Source organism: Nannospalax galili, unplaced genomic scaffold (genome assembly GCF_000622305.1).
Source record: "Nannospalax galili isolate Female #2095 unplaced genomic scaffold, S.galili_v1.0 scaffold787, whole genome shotgun sequence".
In the NCBI taxonomy this organism is placed as follows: domain Eukaryota; kingdom Metazoa; phylum Chordata; class Mammalia; order Rodentia; family Spalacidae; genus Nannospalax; species Nannospalax galili.
Window position 1 is genome coordinate 745818 of NW_008356318.1, and position 12361 is coordinate 758178.

Consider the following 12361-nt stretch of genomic DNA (forward strand, 5'->3'; position numbering starts at 1 on the left):
TAATAGATGACTGGGATATAGTTTCATCATTCCCATGTAGCACTGTGCTGCAGGGTGAACATGAGTGACAGCTGAGCATGTATAAGGACTGGACATGGCACAATCTCAACTGACTTCTAGATTTAGCCTGGTATGGGTAGACACAGACTTATGACCCGGAAGGCAAGAACTGTTCTCTGAGCTGCAGTGTTCGGCCATCATCTGGCAGTGTCCTCTTAACTCACTGGAAGCCAATTCATCTGGTGGCCTCAGCTAAGTTTTAGAATATAATCTGAATTTTTCAAACTTTAGCAAACAGACAACAATAAACCCAGGAAAGGTAAAGGATTTGTGTATTCACTAAAACAAATTATTTTTATTCTCACATTTAAGAAGCAAATGATGCAAATTAAAACACAGACACACAGAGAATGAAAACGACTTCTGGATTTATATTTGTCAGTAGTATAGTTATTTACAAATAATCCATATGAAAATGTAAAAAAGCACATCACATCTCCACATGCTGTCTGCGTTAACTGAATAAAGTGTAGTGACAGTATTTGCCAATCTGTAGCTAACTGTACACAGACATTTTTTGCATTAAAAAGAAATGTACATAATTTAGAATAAATTATATTGCACATTTACAAAGCAATATTAACAAAAATTCATAGACAGCTGCCTCACTATTTAACAAAAAATAAATATCCAGGTAGTTAAATTAACAAAAAATACACTCAGAGGATTGTAATTTACAGAAAGATAGATTGTAAATTTAATAAAATTATGTTTTACAATAAGAGATACTGATCTCTTCAAATCTCTGTGATAAAACTGGGCAGGAAAAAATACCAGAAAGGGAATTTAAATTTTTACTTCTAAAAATAAACACAAATGTATTCCTGAAAAATATCTGGGAATTTTGTTGAGGCTTAAATTTAGGGAATTACACCTAAATCAGAAAACAAACACAAAAACAACAGTAAACCTGAGACCAGCTGCATTCTGCATATGATGAAGATTTGCATCATGGACAACATGACTCCAGCTGCTTCTGGGATAATGGTCTGCCTTGATAGAAGCAGGAAAAAAAAAACCCTGTAAAATTAACTCTATTTGTTTAACATTTATTTTATTCATTTAATATTACAGACATAATCACTTCCCATTGCCTTTGCTAGAGAAGAATTATTTTATCACATTTTACAACATCTTTTTGATTAAAACAAACAAACAAACAAACAAACAAACAAACTTGCTGGGCAACAGGTCAGTTTCAGAAACTGGAACTCCTGATACCCAGCCAGGACTCTGAGGGTGGGAGCAGGAATACTATTTGGACCTGAACAGGGAGATTTGGTTCTGACACCTGAATAAGACCCTGGAAGACCATATATATTCTGCAAGATTCCTTATACATTTGTTCATAGACTGCTGACTTTCCAACACCCTCAGTCTTTCAGGGAAACTAGAATAAAAAGCATTTGAACATGAAAAATGCTTACAAATAATGAGATTCCAGGTCATTCGACAATCATGATTTCTGCAAGTCTATTCAGATTCTAAATCCCCCTAAAAATGGCTTCTCTTTTCTGCTGACTATTGAAAGATGCGGGCCTTTTCCACTGTCTTGTAATATGGGGAGTGAACAAAGACTTTAGGTGAAGATAGGAGTAATGACATTGGGTAGCAATCCAAGTACAGGAACTGACATTCTCATTACCCCGCCACAAAAGGTTTTCTTTTCTTTGTTTTAGGGCATGCCATCTACATGTCTTTTCTTTTCCCTAATCCATTGTTTTGACAAGTGCAGTGTATTTAAATAAAAATGTTTGCATTCTAATTGATACTTTCATTTCAGTAGAAAGGGTCAATAAGTATCCTCGATTATTTTCTTATAGAAAACGTGGGCATGTTTAGTGGAAGCTGATTTGGAGGGAAGCAGACAATATTATAACAATTGGCAAAAGAATAGAATAGAGACCAGCAGTGAAAACCATCATAAAGGACCAAGGATACAACGAGTTTGAGCTAAATAAATGTGTCAGAATTGCTATTTCCTTCCTTCAGAAGCAGTGACTTTATCTTGAAATGTCCAGGTACGTAACAGGGTCTGTTTAAGCCACGGTGACCATTGCCATCTAAGTGAGGATGGAATAGGAGAAAAATCTCCTCCCAGCATATCTGAAGACACTTAAAAATATGTGGAAAGTGCTAAGCACGCTTATAAAGAAATCTAGAGTAATGTGTTCAAATGCAAGCATCTCTTATTAAGCATGTTTTCCCTCTTTTGAATGTCTTAGCAACCTATGTATACAAAAGCCATTACTAATTTTTATAGTGCCTAGCAGAGTGTCTTATATGTGCTAACCCAATAAATAGTTGTCTTGTTATAGGCAATTTGTGCTTTATTATAAGTAAACACATGCTTTTACATACTCCTTTTCAATTAGCCGAAGCTACACTCAGAAAAGCTTTGAAGTGAAGATTACAGTCAGTATACTGGATGGGCACTGATGGATAGGCAAAGCAGCCCCTTTCAAGAGAGATCACTCATGGCACTCTGTACAGTCCCTGCTGGAACACGCAGCAAAATCATACAGATGCCAGCACTTGTTTTTTCTTTTTTAAAACAGTAGACATTTAGACATTTGCACTTTCAGAACAATTTCTCTCTCTCTCTCTCTCTCTCTCTCTCTCTCCTCTCTCTCCGTCTTTCCCTCCATCCTTTCATTCACAGACTTACTTTTTGGTAAGGCAAAGGGGCCAACAGACAAATTTCCACTATGTTCCCATCTAGAATTACTAGAATGAACACGAAGAATAAGATTTTGATGAATTCTAGCATAGATGTCCTTATGAACTCAACAAGGCCATTTGCAGATGAGTATCATCCTGTTTGTCCAAATTATTCAAATAGCTACAGTCCCTTCTTTCATCTTTCTTACAAGAAGCCATCTAGAATTAATTTATCCTGACAGTGAGTATCCAATGTATTTCTCCTATATAAATATAGTGTAAAGTACAGCTAATGTCTTAATCATAAATAACTATCATCATAACCTTTCATAGTTTTTAATCACTTAACTAATTTGTTTCTTACAACTTATGCAGGTTAATGCTGATTTACCTTAAAAATGAGTCACATTTCACAATACCTTATGTATAACTTTAGTAAGAAAAATATCTTATCCTATTCCACATTTGAAGATTGTTAGGTATTGCACATATTTCATCAGATTATTACAATTTTCCCAACTAAACACAATAGATTAGATTTCTTAACTATTTTGGACAAGTGGAGCTTATTTTATTCAGCGATATCATCTGATGATTATTTGACTGTCCCCTGAGTATAGATATGTATTAACAATCACAGTTTTAGTGTAATAATATTATTTTTTCTTCCTCTTCAGTAAAACAGATGAAATAGATTTTGCTTTCATTCTTTACCTCAAATCCTTAGGATAAAGTGAAATTCTCGTCTTCTTGGGCTATCTGTTCTCTTGGAAATGACGTACATCACTTAGTACGTTAAATATCGAATAAAGAAGAAATAAAATATGTATATCGATTTCATTTAGGGGAGGAAGTCATCCTCCTACTCAGAATTCTTTAGTCATCTCTGCAATAACAGCACCAGGGGGCGCTCCACACCCAGTCTAAGAAGGCAAAACACCTGACAGCACAAATCACTTTTTTAGCAACACAAAAACATTCAAGATAAATTCACTGTTTTTCAAAAGATCAGAAATCATAACGATCCCCTATTACCAGTGACTGTTGTAGTAAACATTGCCTGAAATATGGTACTTTTTATCACCGCAGTTTCAACTTTCTTTTCATAACAAAGATGTCTGCCAGGTGAGACATTTCTTTAGTGAAATGTCTTCTACTGTGACATTTCATTAGTGAAAGCATAACTACTTCCACTGCAATCATAAATTAATGACTGTATTTTCACCCATGAAATTAAACATAGGTGGTACACAGAGGGTAAGTGAATGAAAACTAATAACGTTATAATGTAGAATTATCCCTAAAACAGAGTGGGAGGTGAGTCAGCAAATGAAGACATGTTAATACAGTCTGCTGGCTTTTTGTATAGAGTCCTACTGGAAAACACAGTGTCCATTATTTTTCTTGCTGGGTATCATCTGTGGCAAAAGTACAAGGTGGAAGGGTTGAGAAACCGAAATAACACCTGACCGAACATATGTCCTATCTGAGCTTTCACTGAAAGAGCTTGCTACCTTTGCTCTAGATAGTTACATATGCTCTGGACAAGACAGTCACTCTTCTCTTTTTAATTTTTGTTTTAAATAATACTGTTTCAGATTTTACCAGAGAGAAAGGGAAAAGACTATGGATTGTGAAATACATTCTGCAGGACAGGGTTTCAGTCTCAAACCAAGAAACCAAATCAGGAAGAAAGAAAATATCACACACAATTTTGATTTGTTTTTGTTATGAAAATCATTGCTACATCATTTTCTCCATCTGCTCAACATTAAAAAGATAACCAGTCCTTTTTTCTTTTCTTTTCTTCATTTTTTTTTTAAACAAAGATAACAAATATATAAATCTAGTCATAAACAGCCTTCGAAGAGCAATTACAAACCAACCGGGGCGGGGCGGGTGTCCACCTTTTGGAGGTTGATGGGTTAGGGAACCTCAGCACTTGAATTCCTGCTGTGTTGTCAATTTTGCAGTGCCTGTAGTGATGAGACAGACTATAGACAGCAAGTGTCATAATGGATCGAATCCCGTTACCATCCAAACTGAATGTTACTCTCGTCATAATACAAAAACTTGAAATGTCTCTGACACTCTTGGCACAGATATCTTCATCCCATTTGAAAAGAGGCAGTTTCCATGGCAGTACTGGTTAAGTGCCCATCCTGCTGCACTAATATAGTGCAAAAGTGTGCCTTCTATGTAGCAAAAAGATATAGGCAACCAGTTTGAAAATTAGGGACAGTAGAAATGTATTAACAGAAGCAGATTCATTTTCCAGACAATAACCACTATAAAATACTGAACTTGAGGACTCTGTCTTCTAAGATACTAGTACATGTCCAGCATTCATACATTGGAGAGAGACGAGAATGAAGTTGTATTAAAAAAAGAGTTTGTCTCTGAAATGCAGGTCAATAAAAGTTACCATCAACCACGGGGATGATGAATTGTTTAATGGATTCTCTGCCTAGCGGAGAGCTTACTTCTTCTTCACTGATTAAGCTGCTTATCAACAAGTATGTAATAGGATATGTTGTCTATCATTTAATCGGGTATACATGTTGTTATGCTTAAGTGTAGAATTGTAAAACCATTGACATCAACTCTTCATGCTAGAAAGTTTTGTGGGTTGATGCTGCAAGCAGCCTTGCATCAAACTTCCCAACTGGACAATTTCACCACTAAGTTTTAGAAATCAAAGTGGCATTTCAATCAGCAGATTTCAGAAAAGACACAAAATTCTCAAGACACAGCATGTCCTCAGCTCCATCTCCTAGAATGCTCAGGGTTGAAGGCCTACATGTCAGTGGCACTGGCTTGAATTCTCCGAGTGGCTGTAGGTTTTCATTCTTAAGGTGGTGTTCTTAACAGTTAACATGAATTATAATTCACACAGTGTGGACACACATTGTGGCCTCTGGATATCTACTACAGAGCCAGAAAGCCAAAAGTGGTTAATGGCAGGAAAACCTCCATGTCACATGTCAGCGTCTCCATCATATGCTAAGGTTAAAGGTTTCAGGCGGTTGTTTTGCCGTCTTTGGGGTTTCTTTGGCTTTTTGCTGCAAGAAATTAAAGAAAATTGGAAGAAAAAAAGTCATATTTTTTTTTGAAACAAGGGTCTCCCTGTAGTCCCAGCTGGCCCAGAACTTGCTGTGTAGAACAGACTGGCCAGGATCTCACAGAGACCTGCATGACTCTGCCTCCTGGGTGCTGGGATTAAATGCATGTGCCACCATGTCAGGCAAATTTTATTGTTTTAAATGAAAAAAAGGAAAAAGAAATGATAGATCTAAATTGCCTACTTTCCACATTGCCTAATTCAAGCTTAGAATGTGATTTTCTGAACTCTCTGTGTCTCACAGTTCTAAGAAAACATGTTAAATAAAGTTCAGGCATTTGACTGCTTTCTGAAAGTCAAATTACCCAAGTGAAATTTTGTTAGTGACAACAACTGAAGTGAGATTATAGTATAATCATCTGGGTTTGGCCAGAAATCTTTATAAATAATGCATGTTTACAAATACAGTTGAATAAGATTAGGTATTACCATAACATCTTCCTCTAGGAGAAATTCAATATAAAAATGTCTATTTTACATTGTTCATAAAAGCAACATTCTCTGGCATTTATGCATGAGAATAAAACCTTAGAAAATAACCCAGGACAGTCCTGGGTTATTTCCACAAACTAAGTGGCTGAGATATTGTAGGTTTTAGGCCATCTGATGTTAAAGTTTGCTTTTTAATTTAGAATTTTATGTATAGGTGGGATAAATCCAGGATAATTATTTGAGACACTCGCCTGCTGTTTCTGTGATATAGGCAACTGAAAGTGTTTTCTCTGAAATAACAACCTTATGCATCCCCTTAGATTCTGAAATGTTTAAACACTCACCAAGCTAGATAAATCATGGAGACCATGAAGACTAGCAGCACGAATGCCCCAGCTGCAACACCATAAACCCAGGTCTTTAGTCTCCCATCTAAGAAGAATGCATATTAGTTATTACTTTTTTGGGTCTTATATGACAGGCTTTAACTATGACCAATGATCAATTGCATACGGCTAATTCTCTTCAAGCCTCAAGAATTCTTTCTCAGCGTAGTTATGATTAATGTAAAGCAGCTACTATGAGTTAGATAGTGCTCCATGAAGGGAAATTAGCAATGAAAACTGAGTTGAAAAGCAGCAAATAGTGTTTGCCCTCTGATGCTGAGTTCATGTACTTAAACTTCTTATCTGACTCATCTCAAATTCTATATATGTGTATTGTTATATTCACAAATTCTTATAATTTCCCACTTTGGGAAATGGATAGCATACAAAAATATAGAACATAATACAATTTTGAGAAAGTTCTACAGCCCAGAGTTGATTTAGATGGTTATTTGATCATTCACTTTGTCATTTAAGACTTTCATCAGATGAGACAAGCATGTTAACTTAAGATTAATCTTTTATCTAGTCTATATTTAGAGTGTGCTTTGACAATATCAGCATTTGCGGAGGTACTCAGGGATATATATGAAAGGATTTCTAAACAGCTGTTTTCTACCTTTCCTAATATGTGGAATCACAGGATGAACATTTCCATAGTTCAGTTTTCTGGCTTCTTTCTCTTTGAACATCTCAGTTTTATGCTTTGAATAAACTTCAAGCATGAGGTGCTTGCTGTTAATGATACTGCTTAACTTAATTTGAGGTTAACATCAATGTATATTTTCTGTTGCCTACATGCAACTAAATATATGATATTAGTATAAAAATTAGAGGTTGGGCAAATTTGACCCCACAGAGACTCTGGCTTATTCAATATTTGAAAAGCATCAAAAGCAAATTAGCACTGGGATATTTTGTTCTTTAACTTGGAGCTGCATACTTAGAGGTCCATTTACTGGAAATAAGCTCAGTTAATATTGTAAATACACTGCTTTTCAATTCTAAAGATTTTAAAAGGGTTTATTTATTTATTATTTATTTATTTATTGAGCTGACTTTAGAGTCAAAAGACCTATTGTACTACTGGGTTTCTTTACTGTGAAAATTATTTAACAAGCATCCTTTAGATTTTTCAAAAACAAAGATGCCATTTGTTACCTTTTTAGTATTTTAATATATTTACTTCCAGGCACCACATTAATGGAAATAAACTACCTCAACTGCAATAATGAATTAATGACTATGCATTCATTTTAAACATATGAAAATAATTTCTTTAAATTTTTTTTCTCACTTTGTGGAGAACTTCTTGGATTACTATTAAGGTCAAGATTGGTAACGGTAATTTGCTATTCTACTTGAACTCTGAGAGAAGACTTTGTTCAGCTTATATAGACAAACCATGAGTTTGCAAAATAAATTGTATTTTCAGCTAAAAGTCTAGTCAAAGTAGAGATTACATGGATAAAGGTAATCATCTAGATGTTTAAAATACCTTAAAAATTCAATATTGATTCCTTAATAATGAAATATAGTCTGATTAAATGGATTCGAAGTAGAGATTTTTCTCATATGTGAATTTCTTCCTTCAGTTCTATTGTTTCTAATGGTATTACAAAGTTGGCTCTTCCGCACTGAGAGAAAAAGAGGTATAACCCTTGCTGCTCTGGAACCCTTGCAGGACACGTTTTGTTTCTGGTTATGAGTGCTCTTTCGATTCCAGTTAGGGAGAAAGAGTGAAAGTAGGGAGCAGCATTTTCCTAGGCCTTCAAACTTCCACCTATGCTGGCTTCAAGCCTGCTCCTGGGTACATTAAAAGGCATCTGTTTAATATAACAATGGTCTGGTCAACATCTAAGTTTGGATCATCCCATACATAAAAGAAGCCTCCATCCTTGCCTCTGTGTAAATGATATCATATAGAATGAGAGTTATTGGGATATGGCAACTTAAAGAGCTGCTGATAATTGGTTGAGCAACCTGGCAAGGGGCTGTATTTCTGATGTCTCTATTATAGTTCATGGATGGTCTCTGTATAGTCAAACTGAAACTTTCAAATGCCTTTATAGTTTTATTTGTCCCTGCTATGAGTGACAACTTACTTTTCTCCTAATTAATATTTTCATTACTACATTTTTATTCAATGTGCATTGCAATGCAATGTGAAAGCAATGCATTTTGTGTCCACAGTGTCTCGTTGCTTCACCTGGACCAAATGGCTGTAGAAACCAGGTCCTGCCCCGTCCCGCTGGATTACTGGAGGATTGGGTTGGGTGAACTGCCCGACTGGTTTTCACATCTCCTCTTTTGTCCTCCACAGTGGGAATCACCACCACGGGGATAAGTGTGCATTGCTCAAGTGTGCTGTTGGAGGACATGACTTCAGTGTACCCTTCTTCACAGCGGCATGCCTTTGTCTGCAGGAGAACAAGAAGCTTTACACTAGGCATGCAAGGTGATCTTGGAAAGCATACATGAGCATACTTGCAAAAAGGAAGCTTTAGAGGAAAAAAAAATCTCTTAAGTTGTTTAAGAGAATTTGCCACATGCAAAATTTCCATTAAAAAAAAATAAGCAAACCCTACAACTACACAAAGTCATTCTAAAAAGTAAATGCATTCAGAGTTGTTTACATTGTTAAAAAAAAAAAGATGCTTAGAAGTATACTGCTTCTGTCTCAAGCCATGGCTCTTTGGGGCAGGAGGATGGGCTGCACCAGACACAGTGGGGGTGAGGAATGATGGAGGTGGCCTGTCCATCTTAATGAATGTGCACATACCTCGCTACAATATGAGTGGGGTTGACTACACGGTGGGTTACAAGACCTGTCAGCGTCAGGCTGGCTCATCACCAAGCAGCCCCCTGCAGAACAGAAAATCATATTTTGACAAATAGCTCCTCTTGCTGTGATGAAAATATACCATTGTTATAGACTTGCCTTTGAATCTTGAACCACTTTAGAAGTCCTGAGGCTTTTTTGTATGTGAAATGTCTGGTTAAATGTCACCATTTTATTCAGTTACTTGAGGCCTTTCATAGCCAGAAGATAGAACCATTGCTGGCACTTACCACGTACAACATGCGTTTTCCAAAGGGATAATTTTGTAGCTGCCATTTTTGAAATACCAACTGTACTATAATTTCTGACAGTAGTTCCTCAGGCCAAGCCCCACAATAGAAAGGAAGATTTTATTTTATAGTTAAAATGTTTTTCTTGGTTACTCAAAACAGTAGTTTTCAGGTCTCTCAAAATAAATTTTCTTTTTTTGTTGTTCTTTTTGAGATAGGGTTTTCCTGTAGCCCCAGATGGTCTGGAACTCACTATGTAGACCAGGCTGGCCTCAAACTCACAGGCCTCTCTCTGCCTCCCAAGTACTGGTATTAAAGGTGAGTACCACCATGCCCAGCCCAAGAATTTTCAATTTATGTGACCACAATATAAGCATCTTTTTATAGTACATGTTTGCTTTTGAGAAAAATCACAGTTATCATTAATGCAGGTTATTTGATGGAATATGGGGAAGAAAACTAATGTTGCCACCAAGTCTTGCTTGTAGTATTTTCCAAATTGCCATCGAAGTCATTTCCCTCTTCTTTATTTTCAGCTATGATACGAACCATGCCTCAATTGTGTGACACTTTTTAAGTTGTTAATAGATGTTTCAAAGAAACAATATTGGTGACATAGAAAGAGTTTCAAAAAGAGTTTCATAGAAATTTACTCAGTTTAATAAAACTTTAGCAAAGCCAATTCTTTTCTATATCAATTGAACTTATGATCCTCTGGATCCAGTCTAAGATCCCATTGTTAATTCTTCACTTTTCTCTCAATATTATGACATCAAAACATTCTTGGAGAAATGGTTATGGAAAAACACTTAGTCATTGCAAGGAAAATGTACTTAAGTGGCCATATTATCTATCATCAAACATATGAAGAGAAAGTCAAGAAGTATGAATTTCCTATAAAGATGATTCATAAATTAATACAATTGATTTTTGTACTTGTCTATTTTCACAAAGAAACTCATCTAAACAATGGAAAAAATGCATCTAGATTTTTATCATAAATCATTTACACATTGATTTTTTGGACCCATAGAGAAATAATTATACACTGCTCACTTTGTTGTACTGAAAATAAATTTAAAATGTGCTTTGTACTGGTCACTCTTCAATTGGGGACCAACCCCAGTTACAGTGGGAAAGAACTTTTAACATTAGAACAGGCAGACAAATATTTCTTGTCTCTATTTTTGAAAAGGAATTCAAGCTAATAGAACTTCTGAGGAAATTATTAAATTCTCTTCAATAATTATGTGCCTTTGAGTTAAATGGATGACCTCTATGACACCTGGCTTGGAAAGACTACAAGTTCCTGTCCAGGGCTTTTCTTATTCCATTACTCTTAGGATGGAGTCAAGAAAGATTTCTTTTCCCTTCCCACAGATAATACTATTGAGAAAACAAAGAGTCTCTTGGAGGAGAATTTTCTTTTTATATATTATATGTCCACTTGGAGATGCTATTATCAAGGGCTTCTTGATACAGCCTTCACATAAATAAAATCCTGTCTTCAGAAGAATATAATTTGACATTCTGTTCTAACTTTCACAGGGAGGAAGTAAGTAATTATGTTTCAATAATCCCAGGTCACTTAAAATTCAATATAAAAATCGATGTTTTCCAAGAAGTGCATTGATCCCTGCTCCTATGATCTTACTGCATGTATGAAAGTTAAATTATAAATAGACATTACTCGGGAACACCCAAGTGTACGGTACTTTTTTCTCTGCAGAAGAGTTGAAACAAGAGCAATAAGCCAGCAGGTGCCCTAGGCAGGTGCCTGTCAATACTGACACTGCCTTTCTGATGTGGAGATTCTTGGAGACAAGATTATTTTTAGAACTTAGTTAAGGAGAGCATTTGATTTTGGGATCCATGCCTCTGCGGTTAGGGTTCTGGTTCTGACCTTCATTTCTTCCTAAGAAATTTGCAGACAATTCAATACATATTTAGCCTGAAGTCTCTTTTCCCTTTAATGGATGCTTGGAAGCTCTCAAGTTCACTGTGTTCACAGAAAGAACTTGTAGATTAAACCGGTTCTTCAGAGTGTCTTTTAGTCACAGTACAACAAAAACCTTCTTTTTGATTTCTTCTTTTAAAAATATTTTATTTACTATTTTACTTTGTGTGTATTGCCTGCATGTATGTGAGTGCATTGCCTGCATGTATGTTCAGTGTACTCATGTAATGCATCGGATCCCCTGGAACTGGAGTTATAGATGGCTATTAGCCACTATGTGAGTGCTGGGAATCGAATCCAGGTCCTCTGCAAGAGCAGCCAATGCTCTTAACCACGGGGTCATCTCTCTAGGCCTGCTGGGTTTTTTTCTTTAAAGTATAATTGTTTGTGATAAGGACATAGTAAAAGTACTTCTCAGGTGCTCTGGGTTTGAGACTTTACTGATAAATCTTCCTTACTAATCAATGAAATGTCTTAATCGTAAATTGGATTATTCAAGTGAATTATTCAAGTTTGTATATTTAGACTCCCTGGTCTATATAACTTCAAGGTACCACACAGCAGAAATAGTGAAAACACAAAATTATTATTTTCTTTGTATGTAGTGATTTGAAAATGAGAAAATTACTTATAATCATTTATTAGAATTGGCCAATATTTCTATTGAATACA

At 35.8% G+C, this 12361-nt stretch overlaps 1 protein-coding gene across 3 annotated transcripts in view; it reads right to left on the bottom strand.

The window, feature by feature from the left end:
* Positions 1-411: 411 nt before the first annotated feature.
* Thsd7a (thrombospondin type 1 domain containing 7A) overlaps positions 412-12361 on the bottom strand; it is a 444595-nt gene continuing 432645 nt past the window's right edge. Inside the window, exons 25-29 of one of the 3 annotated variants that reach the window (XM_008854527.3) lie at positions 9443-9525; positions 8870-9080; positions 6619-6706; positions 5682-5783; positions 412-5609 (exon numbers count right to left, since the gene is read on the bottom strand). In XM_008854527.3, coding sequence (XP_008852749.1) covers positions 5699-5783; positions 6619-6706; positions 8870-9080; positions 9443-9525 — 467 coding nt within the window. In that variant the 3' untranslated portion in view covers positions 412-5609; positions 5682-5698. Of the gene's footprint in view, positions 5784-6618; positions 6707-8869; positions 9081-9442; positions 9526-12361 lie in introns of all 3 variants that reach the window. The other 2 variants (XM_029556884.1, XR_003847217.1) reach the window with 2 other exon arrangements.